General features: G+C 40.0%; 1 protein-coding gene across 11 annotated transcripts in view; it reads right to left on the reverse strand.

Annotated features, from left to right (window-relative positions):
• Nucleotides 1-20,337, reverse strand: part of LOC126299409 (dynamin) — a 117,019-nt gene that overhangs the window by 77,456 nt on the left and 19,226 nt on the right. For all 11 annotated transcript variants that reach the window (XR_007552797.1, XR_007552796.1, XM_049991301.1 and 8 more), the window contains 6 exons: nucleotides 19,461-19,549; nucleotides 15,475-15,674; nucleotides 12,159-12,304; nucleotides 11,684-11,841; nucleotides 11,429-11,597; nucleotides 9,737-9,859 (listed from right to left, as the gene is read on the reverse strand). Coding sequence is in view for 9 of the 11 variants with exons in the window: in XM_049991301.1 (XP_049847258.1) it covers nucleotides 9,737-9,859; nucleotides 11,429-11,597; nucleotides 11,684-11,841; nucleotides 12,159-12,304; nucleotides 15,475-15,674; nucleotides 19,461-19,549 (885 nt within the window). In the remaining 2 variants the exon portion in view is untranslated. The remainder of the gene's footprint in view (nucleotides 1-9,736; nucleotides 9,860-11,428; nucleotides 11,598-11,683; nucleotides 11,842-12,158; nucleotides 12,305-15,474; nucleotides 15,675-19,460; nucleotides 19,550-20,337) is intronic.

Below are 20,337 nucleotides of genomic sequence, written 5' to 3' on the forward strand. Positions count from 1 at the left end.
CGGCCGACGTTCATCTAATGATTTTTCTGATGTTTCGCCAGCACGAGTGGCTGGCATTGTCAAAGCTTCACCCTCCATTGCTGGTGGTGAACTGGAGCCGAGCTAGCAACCGCTGACTATATGTACCTGGCGCACCAACGTCCGAGGGCTTCTCCGCGGTCATTTCCGGTGCGGTTCTCCTCTTGCTACCCGTCGCAGACCAGAGGACCGAGCAAAGTGCTCGGCAATCGCGTTTGCGTCGGTACATAACTCGCCATATATGATAACACCAGAGACAGCTGTTGGGGCCTGGTACCCGAAAATGGTGGAGATGTGTCTCTCCTCACACTCCTTCTTCTGTTGTTTGATAAGGTAGCAAACACAGGCATGGAGGCAACGAGGTGATCTAGGGGAGGGTGCCACTTATGCCACTGCAGACCTCGCCGAAGCTCCTCAATTGCTTCTGGGGACCACCAAGGGACTGCCTTATGCCTCAGGCACCCTAAAGAGGGAGGGATCGCATTTTCTGCCGTAGAAACAATTGTTCTACGCATCTGCTCAACCATCACATTGATGTTACCATGTGTGGGAGGTTTAGCAGTGACAGCAGAGATGAAAGTTCCCAATCCCCCTTGTTCAAAGCCCATCTGGGCAGGCGTCCGTGTGCCTCATGCTGTAGCAGTGATAGGAAGATGGGAAAGTGGTCACTGCCACACAGGCCGTCATGTGCTCTCCAGTGGATAGATGGGAGAAGTCCTGTGCAGCAAATTGATAAATCAATAGCCAAGTAACTACCATGAGCCAAACTGAAATGTATGGCGGCCCCATTATTTAAGAGACAGAGGTGAAATTGCAACTGTAAAGTTTCGGCATCTCTGCCTTGGCCAGTAAGCATGGTACCACCCCACAAGGGGTTATGGGCAGAAGTAGGAAAGGTTTATGGAGTTGATCGATCATTGCATCTAATACATTCAGGGTTACTGCACCATCTGGAAGAAGATATACATTGCATACAGTTATTTCCTGCATCGTCCTTATTCTGACAGCCACAGCTTCAAGAGGGGGTTTGAAGGGGCATACAGACCGAGTTAAGGACATAAACACAAACTCCACCTGACACACTAATATAGCCGCTACAGTTCCTGTAATATCCCTTATAGCCACGGAGGGCAGGGGTCCGCATTGCTGGGAACCAGGTTTCCTGGAGGTCAATGCAGATAGCAGGTGTAAAGCTTTAAAACAGTTGCTGTAGCTCAGACAGGCGGTGGAAAAAACTGCCACAATTCCACTGGAGTACGACATCGTGAGATTGGGAAAGCATGAACATTCAATGAGGCAGTTTACACCTCAGAGTCACCTGCGGCCACTGATTTATTGCCTGAGCAGTCTATATCCATTGTTTCTGAGGGTCTGGCAAGATCTTGGTCCTCAGCGGACACTAAAATCTCCACCCCCATCCTCAGCCACAGAGCTTGTAGGTAGCGCTGGTGTGGGTGCCACCGCAATTTCCTTGATCTTATGGGTTTTCTTTTTGGATTTCTCTCACTGCTCCTTGGGTTTCCCTGCCTGGAAGAATTTCACTGGCTCAGTCTCCAGGACTGAAGATGACCGTGAAGCCTTACGACCAGGTGCTTTTGGGCTCTTCAGCCACTGGCAGCTGTCATCTTTTGCACTAGAAGAAACCTGGGAAGGGAGTGACCCAAGGGACCCCTCCCTAGGAAGAGAAGCCGAAGAAGACTTACGCTTCTCCGGCTTAGAAGTGGGGACGGACGTCCCTGATGGTTGGAGGGGAGGTAAGGGGGGGGGGGGGGAGGGTTGCTCCCGAAGTAGGTGGTGCAGGAGCAACAGGGAGGGAAATGCCCCACTATCAAGGGGCAGGTGTAGCATTCCAGCTCTGAGAGGTGGCCTGAGTTGGCGGAGCAGATGGTGCCAGACCTGTTGTAGCGGTGGTGTAAGACTGTCATATGCACAGAATGCAGGCGTTCAAATTTTCTCTTAGCCTCAGTGTAGGACAGTCTGTCCAGGGTATTGTACTCCATAACTTACCTTTCTTTCAGGCGAATCCTGCAATCAGGCAAGCAAGGCAAATCTTGCTCTCCGCAGTTGACACAGATGGGAGGCGGGGCACATGGAATATTGGGATGTAATGGGCGTCCGCAGTCTCGGCATGTGATGCTGGAAGTGCAGCGGGAAGATATATGGCTGAACTTCCAGCACTTAAAGCACCGCATTGGGGAAGGGATATAGGGCTTTACATCACACTGGTAGACCATCACCTTGACCTTCTCAGGCAATGTATCACCCTCAAAGGCCAAGATGGAGGCACCGGTGGCAACCTGATTAACCTTTGGACCCCGATGGACACGCCTGACGACATGTACACCTCACCGCTCTAAATTGGCGAGCAGCTCATCATCTGACTGCAAAAGATCTCCGTGAAATATGATACACTGGACCATATTTAAGCTCTTATGTGGTGTGATGGTTACAGAAACATCGCCCAGCTTGTCACAAGCGAGTAAATCCCGTGACTGGGCAGAAGATGCTGTTTTGATCAAGACTGACCCAGATCTCATTTTGGACAAGCCCTCCACATCCCCGAATTTTGCCTCTAAATGCTGAACAAAAAACATATGCTTTATCATCATGAAAGATTCCCCATCAGCTCTCAAACATACAAGGTACCGGGGGCGAATAAGATCCGCTGCCATCCTTAGTGTGACATTCCTCCCATGGTCTGGCCAGCGAGGGGAGCAATTTGGGGTCATACTCCTGTGTGCTGAATTGAGTTCATGATCGCTTAGAGACTGCTGGTGTTTCACCACCAGCAAGAGATGATGGACTATGCTTCTTCACGTGTCATCCGCCCTGATGCCACCCACTTCGACCAGGGGCCCTCCACAGGAGAGACACCCAGCTGCAGCAGAGGACACCTGGCAGGATGGTCATTGCCGGGAGTCCCAATGCCCTAGGGGGATTGAGTCTACCCCTTGGCATATGTGGGGAGTTAACAGAGCAGGCATCAGCAGAGCCATCCCTGTGCGGTCAGAGGGCTACAACCAACAGGGTACATGGCGGCCCCACCACAATGGACTGGCTACCGTGTTGGATATCAGGTGCAATGAAGTCCATGGTCATCGTCGACGCATAAATCAACACTGAACAGTGCATGGTGGAAAACAAAGATAGGAAGGTATCCTCATCCAAGAGATGGAGAATGGGCAGGACTACAAAGCGACGACGAGGAAGTGGGCTGTAGATCTCAATGCATGATGGACACTATGCAGCTTGTAAGGCGTTCTTCCCAAATCGGCTCGCTCTTTGGGAAAATTTTGAAGAATGGAGGTCAAACCCTACAGGGCACCATCACATGAAGGCCGAAACATGTGAAACTCCTTTTAGTAGCCTCATACGACAGGCAGGAATACCTTGGGCCTATTCTAACCGCCGGACCCGCAGGGGGTGGGGGGGCTCTGGTCAGCCATGTGGCACTATCGAGAGGGAACAACACTGTGTTCCACAAATGACTTTGGCACATTATACTACATCTGCAGCAGCAATCTCAGCAGCAGTTGGCACCACAGTGACACAACAAATTGTTAAAAATCGGTTACTTCAAGAACAGCTCCGAACCAGATGCCCTGTAGCATGCAGTCCACTGACCCTAAACCACCGCCATTTGCGACTTCAGTCGAGTCAAGTGAGAGTTCACTGGTGGGAAGAATGGAGGTCTGTTGTGTTCTGTAATGAAAGCCAGTTCTGCCTCAGTGCCAATGATGACCGTGTGTTGATTAGGAAGAGGTCAGCTGAGGGCTTGCAACCAATCTGTCTGTCTGCTAGACACACTGGACCTACACCAGGAGTTAAAAGTCAGGGGTGTGATTTTCTATGACATGAGAAGTGCACTCGTTATCCCATGCATCCTGACTGCAAATCTGTGTGTCAATCTGGTGATCTGACCTGTTGTGCTGCCACTCATGAACAGGTTTCTGGAGGTGCTTTACAACAGGGTAACACTCGCCCACATACTGCTTTAGTAACCAATCATGCTCTACAGTGTGTCGACATGCTGCCTTGTGTTGATTGATCACCAGATCTGTTTCCAGCTGAGCACAACTGGGACATAATCAGACAACAACTCCATCATATGCAACCAGCATTAACCATCCCTATACTTACCGACCACATGCAACAGATATGGAACTCCATCCTTCAAACAGACATTAGACATCTGTACAACACAACACATGCACATTTGTATGTTGGCATTCAACATCCTGGCAGTTGCACTGATTATTAATGTACTAATACTTTATATTTACAATGGCTTATCTTGCACCTATTTTAACCTGTGATCTGGAAACCTTAATCACTTAAATATGCTACCTAGACAACTGCAGTCGCAAAATTTAATTGCTCTACATTAATTATTTTTTGATATTGCAATTTTTTTCTGTCGGTGTATTTGAAATCTCTATGTACATAATGAAATTCCACTTTTATGTTCTTAGAATTAATGTTTTCCCCACAGCTTACATTTTTTATTAGTTACTTCAAATGGGGTATAAACAGTAATTGACCAATTTCCCACCACGTACATCAATTAATGAAACAATGTTCAGCAATATATACTGTATTTACCTGAATATACGACGACCCTGAATATAAGACAACCTCCCGTTTTTTTAAGAGGAACCTTGAGAAAAAAATACTTTTTTTATCATATTCCCACTAACCAATATTACAAACTTTTATTGATGTAACACACCTGCCTCTAAAGTTACCATTACACCTATTCTGAAGTTATAGAAGTTATTGGTTGTCCACATTTTGATAATACAAGGAGAAATAAAGCAAACAAAAAGAAACAGTTTACAATAATTTTTATCTTCACTGTCTATTTCATTTAGCCTGTTGTGTGTGGTACCACTATTTTTAATCATCATCATCATCATCATCATCACCACCACCCTTGCCCTTCCTCCTCCTCCTCCCAGGGCAGCTGTGAAACATGTATCTTTGTAGTCACAAATACAGTATTTGGCCATTTCTCCCAAATATGATTTTTTTTTAACATACAGCAGATTTCGCTTGTATACTGATGTGAGAATGTTACGTCTTTTGCTACAAAAACATTTTCTTCACGCTGCATTCTCACTGACTATGTAGAACCAGCAGCTGACACTCCCTTTTGTTTGAGTCATTCCTCGCACTGAATGTCGACAACTGTAATGCACAAAACACATAAGAACGCCCCTGGCCTCGGTCTAGACTTTTAGCATATCCTGCAGAAATTTATACAATTGTCGAGTATCTGCCCAATTTTGAAGTCAGTTCAATTCTGAGTACAAATGGATTCAGTGAAACTGCAATTTAAACATGGTAGATGTTCATAAAAAGCCAAAGTACACCCCATGGTTGGCAGGCAGCAAGACAAAAATTTGCTGCCCTCTCATTATTCCTCTCCCCACACTCATTATTGTTCTCTGCTATGTTCATGTCACTGTTCCCCCTCCAAGCCAGCCACAGTCCTGTGCTTGAGCAACAGTTAAACATGGACTGCTGTATCTTCTACAGTGCAGGTCATATGGAACAACAGCAACTACAGGGTGTACACAGAGACATGGAAAAAAAATTCCCAGATTTTTCCCAGATTTCCCGATCAAAAATACACTTTCTTCCAGGTGAAAACACACTTTTTCCGTGTTAAGTGACAGTATACTTTCCCTTGGAACTGTAAAACTTATCAATCCTTTGAATGGTTATAGTCTTTAACATGGGTGTAGAATTTCCCGGCACTTTAGAAAACGAAACTCAGAGGAAGACACATTTTGGAAAGATCTTTGATGTGCAGCAACATGTACGCTGCACATTTTCGTATTACGAAAGTATAAATTCGAACTCCACCGAACACTGAGTGCTACTTTCCGAAGCATTGAAATTGAGATTGCGATGCGTTTTTGTAAGCCAGTCATAGCTCATATCACGTGATCTCGCCAGCCAATGACAGCGGATATCCAGAGCATAGGACACGTGATGTAGGCAGCCAATAGCAATGTCACTGTTAAGTAGTGTGAACACACAAATGGGAAAAGTTAATGACTTAAATTAATATACATAGTGTTACTAAAAGAAAAGAAAAGCTTTCACATATAATATTGGTCCCTAAGGTTAATAAGCTGCAAGAGAAGCTAAGCTTTCACATATAATGTTTATCTTATTTGCACGTGTTACACTTTTAAGACACATCACACAAATGTGCCAGTAAAATTTTTAATTACGACATAAATGTCTGATCTTCTAGGCTCAAAATTATTCTAAATAACTCTTCATCAAAGAGTTGACTTTTAAATGAGAGTCAAATGTTCTGCGATTTAAGAAATTCATTGTACATTTTCACACACAGTTCAACTTGCGTAAACGGAAATTTACTTTGAAAGTAATGTTTTTCAAACAGTCATTCACAATATTTTCCTGCAACCTGTTAGAAATAGGTTCATTTCAGCAGTTGCCAGAGAGCGCCAGATAACAGGTGTCACTGCGCTTGCGCAGCTACAATCACGCATGAAGCCCATATGTTTTTATGTGTAAAACATTAAAAGATATTACATTATGTCATAAAAGAAACGACATCAGAGGATACTCCAAGAGCATTGGAATTTCATGAACCAAACTAAAAATGCACAATCTGGCTTAAATTGCACATTCGTATGTCCAGATTCCCAATGAAGTAGGACTCAACCTGATATGAAGCTTTTCAGTGTGCTTTTCAAGATGTAAATTTTCTTGGCGTACCAGTACTGTATCATATGAAGAAGATGAAAACATGCACTTTAAATGCAGCAAACAGTTTAAACTAGCCAATAGTGTGGAATTAAACAATGAAGTCATTTCTGTCAGTTTGCTAAAGAAATTTGGCTTTTATTAAACTTTTCTGCTGAGGCAGTCAATGTACTTTAAAATTAGAAAGAAAAAAAATGCTAAGAGCTAAGGATTAAAGAAATGGGTAGTCTGCAAGGCAATTAATGCTTGACTCTCAGAAAGGTGGAAATAAAATAGATTCTGAAACTAGTAACATACTTTAGCATTCCATAATTAAGTGAATGTATTTTAATTCACTTGATAGCACCCGGCCACAGAAATCTGTTTTGTTTTCATTTTATATGAGGGCAGTAAAAGAAGAGGAAACAGCAAAATCAGTATATGTAAACATGGGTCACATGGAGACTACCCAGTATAACTCTGACTGCTCTGCACATCAGCCCCAGATCTACAAAATTTCTGAATAGGGCAACACTAGATACACATCCAAAAATTTGTTTTATTACACAGAGGCAAAGATAAGCCACTACAAGGCAAGAGTGAGGAATGCAGTATTATATGCTGCCGACACGAGGACACTAGGAAGAAATGGGACAGAACAACTACAGAAAGGAGAGAGAAAAATACTAGGTTCTAAAAGAGGTGGATGTGAAGACCTAGGGAAGAATTGTACCGGAACATGAGAACAATATCCGGGGAAATCAGACTCAAAAGGGCAAGGTTTCCTGGACATGCAGTTTGGATGAGTATGTACAGAATGATGAAGAGAGTGTGGGAAACAACAGGGGGGACAAGGGGAAAGACAGGAACCAACTGGGTTGTTGAACTTCGGAAGGACTGGTTAGAATTGGGGATCAAGATCGAAGGAAAGGAAAATTGGAGGAACAAATATACACCGACGAATATGTTGGAGATCAATGACAGAGAAGAATACAGGAAAAGATTAGAGTGTCGCCGGTGGAGCCGACAGGAAAAACGGACACTGAAGATCTCGGAAGAAGAGTGGGGGAGAAGAAGAGAAAGAATGAAGAGCTAAATGCAGTCCACAAAGGAGATACCTGTGGTCCTACAGAGGCCGTAACACAAGAAGAAGAAGAAGAAGAAGAAGAAGAAGAATACTGACAACTCCCTTTCACAATCTGTGCTCACAGCTAAATCTGTATTTAATCAAAATGTAAGTAAATGTTTCACAAAATACCTCACAAACTATTACATGCAAAATAAGCTTTCACATTCTTGTGTGACACACTAATCATATCCCTGCACAGATGAAGTTTGTGGTTTCCAAATCACGAACGCTTCAACATTAACCAATTGGATCTAACTTAGACCTTGGGCTATGCTACGAATAGTCTTGCCATTACCACTACAATGACAACGACAATTTCAGGATCACACAGGGAGTGGAAATATCATGCACTAGCCAAAAGTTTACAAATTGTATTTCATAATCAACTGCCACATAGTATCAAAAGCTAACTTCAAGATAATATCGATACGTAACTAGCATATTTATGCAGACGTCAAATTTCTCGACTTTATCAAAAACGTATTACAATACACGTTTAAGGATAGATTTTTAATACTGTGTGTATTGTCTTCAGTACAAGCTTGAAGTTTTTTTTCCGGTTCTAAATTTGAGACATTTAACATGTGTTCAATATGCGGCACTTGTTAGTGTGCGAGACGAAATGGTGGTGTTTCCGTGGTGTCACACATCCTGTGCTGTCATTGGCTCATATAAGCAAACCGAACAACCTAAAGATTACTCGTTTGTGAAGCTAGTATTCTGCATTTGTTGGTTTCCCTATTTATATGAACATATTACAAAAAATGTATTTTAAATGATATACCGTATTAAAGGTCTCTCCAAAATGTGTCTTTTTTTGTATGGTTTGTTGTTTGTTTTGCTAAAGTGAAGTCTGCATAAAAACATGTTACCACAATTTTAAGCACTTCATTTAGCAGACAAAAATAGGTAGTTTTAACAAATGAATTTCCTCTTACCACTTAGTAATGCACATTTTGCTAACTTTCATTCCGTTAGTTACAGGGGGGGGGGGAAAAAAAAAAAAAAAAAAAAAAAAAAAAAAAAAAAAACCAGCTTGTCTCCTCTTCTGCACCGCAGAATAGGTCAACCCTTATTCCAAATTTTTGTGTAGTAAACTGCATATTGAACTGTGCTGTTTTCAGACTCACAGTATGGTACAGTTATTTGCAAGGAAATAAAATTCACTAGAACTGCTGATAACCGTAATGAAACATTTTCTTCCACACGTATTTCTGCTAGGTGGTGATGCTTATCATATTGTTTAATTCCACTCTGGTGAGACATTTACAAGCTTATTCCTACTATAAACAAATTGTGGAGGCCAGAAAGAAAAAAAAACTACCTAAACAATATTAAACCTCAATTAATGATGCATCACAGCATTTTGGACGTATAAAGAGAGAAGTGTTCGATAGCAAAGTTCCAGCCTTTATGTTAGTTTCCTTTTTACGCAGTCAGTGGAACATGAAAAACAATGTGGAAGTTGGCAAGACACCCTTGAGCTCCACTATTCGAGCCTTTGGAAGGCTCATAAGAACTGTACGCTGAAGAAGCCATGCCACCGAGCCCCTACTACATAGGGCTAACAGGCATTTCAAGGTACACCTTAAGATTAGCTACTACCTGTTCAAAAAACATCACTCAATGTCAACAGTTCCAAAACCGTTCACTGCCATTATTCGTGCAAGAAATCTTTGAAATGAGTCCTGATAATTTACTTTCTGTAATATATATTTGGGGGTGGTTCCACATCAGAGCCTTTAACTATGTACTGCACCTGCCCTCTGCAGTATGAGCCAATTTGAACTATTTACTAAGCAGATTACCCGTAAATATTCATTAACTCTACTTAAAAAGGATAGTTTTGTAAGAACAAAACATTACCTTGTACACATTTCTTCCTTCAGGATTAAACAGTGCAAATGTATGCCTTCTTGACATGAAGCTCTGTTCAACATCTCGCAGCTTGAGTCCATCAAGAGGCAGCATGTACTTTTTCTCTCGCTCCTACGAATAAAAATGGAACTTAACAACTTACTGCAGATCAAGTACACAGTAGCTTCATTAAGGGTGTGGTGTATGATTTGCTTATGATGAACAAAACAACAACTTGTGTATCAGCTCACAAAAAACTACTATTTAACAGTATTTTATCTGCATAAATGCAATAATTTTTCCATTTATTTGAAACCATTCATCTGTCAACAACTGCATTCTAAAAATAATTATTGATTCTAGTCTTCTATTTACATCTATCAAGGTGTAATGATGGCTGGTTCACCACAGACGCTAGTATTTACTTCAATGCTTGCATTACTTATTAACTGCCAAAAGATATACTACGAAGGAGAGACGAGCACAAAATATCATTCTATTTTGCGTCAACCAAGATTAACTGCACTGCACTGCGAGCGAGCGAGCGCGCGCAAGCACGCACGCACATTTAACAACTAAGAAACAGCCAGAAAAGTTTGCAAAAATTCATAAAAATGCACGAAATTAGTCACGTGTGGTAGACAGATGGTAATTAATCACTTGCATGGGTTTAGAAATGCTTGGTTCACATCTAAATCTAGGTAGAAGATCTGTGCCTACTACAAAGTCTAAGCCTATAACATACTGAAATCTGCAATATAAAGAATTAAAATTTTGAAATAGTTAGGCCATCAAGGAAATTACTTGCACAGCTAACAGGCCGTCATGTACTTTGGATAAATTGCCGAGTCATAACTTCCACATAATATTTGTTTTGGTGGCATTCAGTTACGGTTGGTGCCACTGTACCTCTCTCCTTATAGAGTGGAGCCTGAAAAACATGGCAGCAGTACAGTATCTGTGGCTGGTATCACTGCAAAGTGTACAACTGCAACATCTGAACATATTTTCCCATAGATGATCTGTTCAGTGGATTACATTTCTGTTACAACAAAGCCATAAGTACCAGTTGGTGAAGCTTTACAACAATGACCTTTCTAACCCAAAACTGTACAATGAAATTCTACCAATGCAAATGTAGTATTGGCACCACCAAAGTTCACAGTATGGCATGTATCACAGTGAGAAACATTTAAGGGGACCTTTTATATATTAGACCACTACCACTGGTTCATTGCTAGCTTTATAAATAGCTTCCTATGCAGCACAGAAAATACGTAACTATTATCAAGTATAAGTAATTGTGGTATATTAATCAATTAGATCACCAATTAATGACTGAAAATACACAAGAGTATATTGAAATCAATGTTTAAGCCTTTTGAAGCAATGGATGCTTCTCGAACTGAAATATAGAAGCAATGAATAAACATTCAACGAGTTATTTTACAGAGCTAGAAAATCAACATTTGTCTGTTGAATGAAAACTCAAGTACACTAGAAGACTATCGTGCTGAAATTATGCCTACAATTTTTTATTTATCTTAGTGATATTGGTTATTCAGATAATAATATCTCAATAATAGCAGACAGGAAGGAAAAAGGAAAAAGATTGAAGAAGAAGGGATGGGAAGGGGGAAGAGGAGGACAAGGGGGAGGGGGGTGGAGGGGGGAGAAAGATTATTTAAAATTCGAAATTACCTCTTCATCTTTAAACCAGGATATGCTTTCTGAGGTAAGGACAAACCAGTAATCCCTGGAACCACCTTTCATTATTCCCAAATTGTGTATACACATGTAACCTTTACGAATAACTTGATTTCCCAGTTTACGTCCTGCTTTAACGGAATTTTCTGAAGATTGTTGGGCACTGAAAAGAAAGTTTAATCACATCTTAGTGCTTGTTCAAAATGACACCAGCTTATATATTTTAAAAAAAACCTGACAGATATTTACTTGGCAAATCCAATGAAATCCTCATGATTTGTGTTCATGTATGCTAGTTCACAATCGATCAATAAAATAATTTGTTCTTTACAATTTTGTTCCCGCTGCCGGATGTGTGTAGTAATTATTCGTTCAGTTTCTTCGCGCAATCTAGGATACCGTGACATCTGAAACAAAAATATTTTTAGTTGATGCTGAAGCCAAACTTACTTTTTTCCTGTATGACAGAGATAACTTTACTCATGACTAAAGAAATTGACTTTGAGATCCAGGCAGAGATTACTTTATCGGTTTTATTATTGTCGGATGACTCAATCACAACAGATCTCTCTTACATTACTGCTAAGAACCCTAAAAAGATTCTCTCTTATTAAGACAAAACAGGAAAGGCCTAAGGTTATTCAATTCAAAAACAAGAATTAGTGTAATATTTGCTACTTTTTATTATAAGTGCTAAATTCTGTGAATCACATTTTCAACATACCTTATCGGTGCAAACTCTAACTACATTTGACAGTTCTGCTACAACCAAGTCAACACATTTTAAGCTCGGTTCCTTTAACCGAGCAATTTGTTTCTTAACAATTGCCTCAAAGGCCATATCAGGTGTAAACAGGCCAACCCTAATACCTGAGAGGGAAAGAAAACAAGAGAAGTTTAGAAAGAGGGAAAAAAAGGTTTGCATGACATATCATTGCACCAATCCCCACTATAATGAAATAATAGTGTAGTTCACATTAACATTCTTGTACTATAGCTCAAATACAATCATTTTGTGAATGAGATTGCAGTGGTGAAGGGGTAGCATTGCTACCATACACCCTATCATTTTTGACAAGGTTCTGCACATACCGGCAAAACAGGAACACAGCAAGAGCATGGTGCTCGAGAAAGGAGTACAACTGGCCAGCGGCTGGGCCCTATCACTTGACTCATTGAAATGTCATTCACAAAGTCATTTTAATCAAAGTGTACGTAGTATCACATTTAGAAATATTATTAAGATATATCAAACTTTCATTTTTGCTACTGGAGCAGTGCCTTAACAATAAAATTGCAGCAATTTATTCTGGTACTTCTGAAATAATTCTGACCATTTTAGAAACATAAAAACATTGGTTATACAGAAAAGAAAACAATAAGAAATTTGTAACAACTTTTCCGTACCTCGTTTGGAAAAAAATATACAGAAAGCAGTAATTAAATCAGTGTTTAATCCACACTGTTGTACTATTTCTACGAACAAGTAATAGGAAAAGATCACTGCAGTCACAATAAAGCCTGGACCCTTGATTTCTGATGTCTTATCACCAGGTACTCATCTTTTTGGATTTTTGTTCTCGCATTTTATTCACCAACAAAGGACTTTGGGGTAATAAAAGAACATACACGAGAGCTTTCAGATTTGTTGCACATTGAAAAAAAATGTACACCCAAATACTGCACACTGATGGTAGTGCATAACAAAACAGTGCTCCAAGCCAGTAACAAAAAAAGACTCAGACAAAATAAAACCTCCACTATTTGTGGAAAGCCATAATTCTAATGGCAACACAATAAACATGTAACCAATAACAACTTTCAGATAGCAAACTCCAAACAATTTCCACATAGTGTGTGTTCAATTACATTCTCAGAATCAGTCACCCATTATTCTAAAAATTATGAAGGAAATAATGGCTAAGAAAGTAAGCAAATACAACTAAACAAGTGAACTACAGCTGAAACATCATAAACTTCTATGTGTTACAACCAAGGATTATTACTTGACAGAGAGACTCAAACCTAGCCGTAGAAACAACTTTATCACATAATTAGGAACAGCAATGTCCCAGTTCAAAGTAGTGTGCCCTGTTATCTCTCAGTGCATGGAAAATAAAAGAAACTGCTTTTGTGTTCTGACTCAATGGCTTGCAGTTAGCATCATTAAATTTATTGATGATGGGAAGCACAAAAGAATGAAAATGCTAAAAAGGTGATTGAGCTTGCAAACAAAATGTCTTTATTTCTCTTTGTGGTAATATACCTTGCCAAAAATCTACGTATTATACAATATAAAGTAACCTATACGTAACTTTTGAAAACACTAAGAGACTAGTTACATTTTGTTGTATACAACAGAATTACTCCAGAAGAGAAGCTAATTTCAGAAACAGTAGTGTTTAAGCAGCCAGAATCAGAAATGAAGTATCTCCCACAAGTTGAAAAGTCCATACTCAATAAGACTACTTTGTAGTAAATAAATGTAGTTTAAGTTTGAAATAATTAGCTCCTAAACTGTTGGATAAAAAAGGGAATTTATCCCTATATTAAATTAATTGTTTTATAATATTACTGGTTTCCAAACATTATTCATAATTGAAACTGATAACGCACAGTTCAGGAAATAACTGCAGGTAACTAACTAACTAACTAACTAGACAACACTCGTCAAATTTCATGATTCAAATGGACTGCTAGTACATGTACAGCATGAAAACTAGACTTTGTATTACTGAATACACTGTACTGTTTAGAACCACAGAAAAGAACAACTCATATATTGAATCAATTTTCAAACTTAAAATAGTTTAAACTTACTAGTATTTTAAGTAGCAATTGTAATACTACTGACTACACTGCCTGACAAAAAAAGTGAAACACCCAGAAGACATGGTCAGAAGTCAAGTTCATACACATACACACCATGAAAATGATTAGGCCATATGGATGCTGTTATACTCATCTGAGACTGCCATTTCAGCATTTGAGAGTTTGAAAGGGGCCTCATTTTGTCATTTGGCCAGCTGGTTGAATCATGAAATTATGTATTTGTGCCATATTCAGATGTAACAGAAGCCTGATGTTGACTGCATAGAAATGTGAAGGTCAGCATACTCATCGTAAAGTTTTGGTCAAATACGTCTGACTCCCCACAAGCATAGATCACTGTATTGTGCACCACGCACTCTTAACCCTTCACATCTCTGCCAGCCATCTGAGAACAAGTAATGACTCCCTGCAACATTGTGTCATCCTCCACCATTGGTCAGAGGCCAGCAGCAGACAGGCAGACTAGGAAATTACCAGCCACAACATGTTGCAATGAGCTGGAAGCATGGACTGCTGACGAATATAGTCACATTGTGATCAGCACTGAATCAGGTTCTTCACTATCTGGACGACAATTGCTGGTAAGTATGGTGGCAACCAGAAGAGAGGTCGCAGTCATCCCATCTTTTGGAGATGTACAGCAGTGTTACTCCTGGTGTGGGGAGCCATCGGGTATGACTTCAGGTCATGGCTGATAGTGATTGAGGGTAATTGATGGCACAATTATACGTCACAGACATTCTACATACTTATCTGATCACATAGCATGTGTCTCTATGAACTGTGTGATGATGATGATGTACTCCAGTGGCCAGATATGTCCATGACATGATATGACATGACATGTGGGACCAGCTCAGAAATCTACCCTATTCCAGTGGCAGTATTCCAAAGTTCTAGTTACAACAGTTGTGGGCCAGCTTGACTATGGACACAATACAATGGCTTTATGACATTCTTCCAAACTAGAATCAGTGCATGCATAGAGGCCTGATAAGTGGAGAAACGTTTTATTGGTAAGTGGACAAATACTGTCAAGTTATTTGTAAATGTAACTCAATTTTGTAACCACTAAAACAACATCACATACCCACTCCACACATGAATTTTCCATTTCATTTCCTCCTCTCCTTCCGGTTGCTTCATTTTTTTATATCAAGCAGAGTATTGTTCTCTAATCTGGCATACTACTGGACTGAAATACAAACCATGGATATTTCTAATAGCAAATGCTATTTCTCTTCTGAGTTCTTTTTCATCAAATTCCATTTTGACAATTTCAAATGGAAACCTCTCATGGAATAGTCTGTTAATCTTTGCACCGCCTGAAAGTTCCATTGTATTTATCTGTGCAGAACCAGATCCTTCAATAGTCCTTTCAAAATCCGATTGCAACTGCTGAATCATCCTGCAAATTATTATAGTACACAGAAAATATTTAATAAAGTGAGTATCATATACACAATTTTTATGATTTTTTTTAAGTCGGGTTCTACACCCTGAAATTACATGAGCTACATGACAGGCTGTTTATATTCTCTCTCTCTCTCTCTCTCTCTCTCTCTCTCTCACTCACTCACACTACTTTGCTCCACTGATCAGCAGCTCCACATCTTAACGATCATATTCATTTGCCTGCTCATCGCTGATCATGTAATCTCGGACACAAGTTACGGTCTACTGTACCCACATACAGGGTGCAGCAACACCTTCCAGATTTCAAAATGTAATAACCATTTTATCAGTCAGATTTTCATTATTTTTTGATAACATTAAGTTTTGTTTTATGGTTTTTGAATCATATCAGGTAGATGCCGCCCTGCATTATCTGGGTGCAGAAACATAACTTCCTTGTTTGACATGCATGCCATTCAAGCTGTAGTGGGACAGGAGTGGTCTCATTTGACAGGCACAGTTCTAATTGTTTTCTCTTCCAAGTTAGTCACAATCAGCTCGGAACACTGAGGAGCTTGTATTTGCCATCAAGACCTACTATTGAAATGGATGCTCTGTGAACACAATCCAGCGCATCTTCTAAAATCTCTTCAATGTAGTCTCGTTGGGCCGTGTACCAGACCAGAAATCAATTGTTGCATGGGTGACTACGTTCAGGCAAACTGCAAGTATAACAAGAATAAGAAATAAAGTCCCTTAGCCAATCAGATCACATGAGAATAATGAGGCAGTGAAGGCTTCACTCTTGCAATTATCACAGCATTCTGTATCTGGACTGATTGTTCAGCGAGGCGAATTCTTCACTACGACTCACTTAGATCTGTACAAGTTTGCAGGAACTCTCTGAACACTACTTCCAATTGCCTGTTGAGCACTTCCCAAAAACTTAAGCCAAGGATGTAATCCCCCCTCCCCTCCAATGATGAAGCCCCATTTTCATTTGACTGGATACAACAACAAACAAAAAGGGCATTACTGGGCTCAATGCACAAGAATTCCATCAAAGGCCTCTGTAGTCATCTAAAGTCAGTGTGGTGTGCAATTTCCTCAGCTGGGCTTGTTGGTCCCTGGGTTTTTGAACAAAATGGGGTCACAGTGACAGTGAATTCAGACCGTTATGTGAATAAGTTGGAGGAATTTTTTTCCACAACTTGATGAATTGGACTTAAGGGAACATTTGGTTCCAACAGGATGGAGCAACAGCTTGTGCTTCAATGGCTGTTTTGAAATAACACTTTCTGGAGCGCCTCATCCCAATACGGGGTGATTTGGACAGGCCAGCCTGTTTCCCCGATTTGGCCCCTTGCAATTTTTTTTGTAATCCCGTGTTTATGTCAACTATCCAAGGACTCTATGAGACCTAAAGACTAACATCCAAGCAGAAACTGGCAACACTCCTTTGCTGGTAAGGGTCATGAGGAATGTCGGAAATCAACGTATTTGTGTATGGACGTTGGAAGGGGCGGAGGGGGGGGGTCACCTATCGGATATGATTTCAAAACTGTGTGCAAAACAAAACCTTAAAAATTGTCCTGCATCATTTAAAAAAATTAAAAATATCTAATCGATAAATTAGGTTTTATTGTGTTTTGAAATCAGGACATTATGTTGTCATATCCTGTGGTTCATAATTTAACTGCTAAGTACTGAAATGACCCTCCTAGTCTACAATTTTTTCCCTGTATAAGCCCTCTCACATACACACAATCATAAAAAATGTATTTTTTTAAATCTGCACGAATCAGCACCTATCCTTGTAATTTCTGTGCTGAAATGTATCAGAATTCAATTACTTTGCACATGATCAGATTTATCAATCACAGAAATTTAATTAGTTCAGTACTATGGTTCTTCAGCTTATCTCTTCATTGCAATATGCTATTTACTTTTCAATAAGAGGTGCTGTATATTTAATAGACTACTGACAACTTCAATGATCCTGTAGTGCACCATTTCAATAGGTGGTATCATACCTGAAGTGAAGAAAAGATGACATAGTATAGCCATTGATTCTTAACAAATGTCAATTTTATAACTATTTCAACCAAATATGACTTTTCTTCAGAGACAATCTGGGGGGTGGGGGGGGGGGGGGGGCAGGGGGGAAACCACTGCCCCCCTGCCCCCACCATAATGATTGTGGAAACTACTCCTTGGACACATTTAAAGGACCTTCATGGTGTAACTGCCATGTTTCACACAAGTTAAATAAATGCTTATTCTGAACAACATGAAAAGTATTAATTTTGTGATAAATGCGACAACAGATTCATACTCTGCCTCTAAATGAACACTTATCTGAAGATGCTATTTCATAGCAAATTGTATTCATATAAACTATTTTAACATGTACTGTTTGAAATGGCTTTATTTTTTGCATATAAATAATGAAAATGCAACCACTTTTCAGTTACTCATATTGCTCAATTTGTGAAGATAATGCACATAAGAGAGTGTTTGCAAAATAAAATATACACAAATGCAAGATGTTGGTACCCACAATGCTCTGGCGCCAAGCTAATTGTGGGCAGTTGAATGATCTGTATAAAATATACACTGCATAATGCGACTCAGCCACATGGCCTACCATCTTGGAGGAAAGACATTCGTACGTTTGTCGGCTAGCCAAAGTTGAAATGTAAGTTCAATGTGGGCATTTTAGCATGGCTAATTTAGGCAGTAGGTGTTTTGAACTGTGGTCAAATAAAGGCAGCGATTGGGCCTGAACTACCTCATTTACAACACTGCCGACCTCAGCAATTGAAGGAGTGATAAAGTTTACTCCTGGTCCATCACGGGGATCAATCATGACCCTCATAACACAAAAAGGGATTGGCGATCCCTGTAACCATTATGTCAGGTCTGCTTTTGCAGAAATGCAGAACACCGATGTGGGCTGCTTTCCCACAAGAAGGAGGAGGAGGCAGGGCTGGTTTCCCCACACCATCCACTCCTCTCCTCTGCCCTCTAGTAGTCAAAATTGTTGTTGGTATATGCCTGTGGCAGACTGGCAATTTATAGTGTTCAGATTCTACACTATACAGACTACAAAACAAAACATTTCAACGTATTTTGATTGTGCCAAAAGCTTCCCCTTATGTGCAAATAGCTATTTTTGGTTCAGCTTTGTGCTAAACACCTTGTCGGTTCTATTTGTAGTGTTGTCAAGGGAAGGTTGCACAGCTATGAATACCCATGAAAGGTCAAAATTAATATTCTACAGAGGTTGTAATTATTGGATTGGAAGGGAAAAGAAAAATAATGTTGAGACGCACCTTGAATCAAAGAAGCACTCTGTTCACTGACAGGAAGATGCTGCAGCTTCTCAACAGAAAAAAGTCATTTGTTGGAAACTTAAAAAGAGCCAAAAGAAGAAAACAACCAAAGGCTATTTCAGGAAAAAAAAACTGTTGAAATTTTTGCAAAAGTAAACATTCCAGCCATATAGTTCTCCAATCATCACAAAGTTATTTCAAAGCATTAAGGCTTTGTCTTCAGGCAAGTAGTGTGACAGCCTTTTAAATTTGTATGTTTAATCATTTCAAGGAGGAGGACAGCACGGGGTGGGGAAGTAGTTTGCAAATTTCACTAGAAACAGATGCTACAAATATTTCTTCTGCAAATTCTTGGCATATGCAACACACTGTTAACTTTCTAATCAAGAATTTAATGGTATCTGTTTTAAAAGCAAATGGTAATGATGATGATAACAACAACAACAACAACAACAAGTACTCACTGAAGCATTGCTTTAGTCTTAATCGCAGGGTCATCTGGGCGAAAATGTTTATACTGTTCCACATCTTTTTCCAAGGTCAACAGTTGTTTCTGAAACATATTTAACTTGCCTTTACTTATGTGCTTCAATGGATCTGTAAACTGCAGCAGCATGACATGATAATTACTTAGCTGACTAAGTGAAGCAGTACATCAAACATTCCATGGAAGGGGCACACACAGAAATAATTTTATCACTTAATTTGAAAGATATGCACTATGTTACACAACAGCAATGTAGTTGCACAGCATTACAGCATTTGCATACATGACCATCTCAAATAAAATAACTTTGTGATTTCAGATAGTAGTGATGCAGAGGGGGCAGGGGTTGCAGTCTTGCCAGTGTGCAGCCAGCCACACTTGGTGAGGCTCTGCCAATACAAAACAAGCAACACAGCTAGCATGTGGTGCTGAAAACAACAACTATGACTGCATCAGGCAGGCACCTGCCACTCAGTGCACTGTAAAGCCAACCACAAAGTTATTCTTTTCAAAGTATAGTCTCATTATGGCTGCAGAAGTGCTAATATGTGTAGTTAAATACATCTAACTTTAATGTGGGCTATATGCAGTATCTTGCAGCTGTCTTAAAAGACAGTATGTAACCCATATTACTTGTATATTTGTGACTGGAAAAACTGAGGTCTAAAACAGGAAAGATAGCATGTACATTTAAACTTTATGATCTGGACAGTTGATACCTTTACTAATCAAGTTCCGCAAAAAGGAGGCTAAATTGAATGAAAGTAAATAGAAGACCTGGAATATTTCCGCAATGACAAACCAGATACCACCTAAAATGCAACAACACACATAGCAAGAATTTTTTAGCAATG

This window comes from Schistocerca gregaria, chromosome X, assembly GCF_023897955.1.
Source record: "Schistocerca gregaria isolate iqSchGreg1 chromosome X, iqSchGreg1.2, whole genome shotgun sequence".
NCBI classification, from domain to species: Eukaryota; Metazoa; Arthropoda; class Insecta; order Orthoptera; family Acrididae; genus Schistocerca; species Schistocerca gregaria.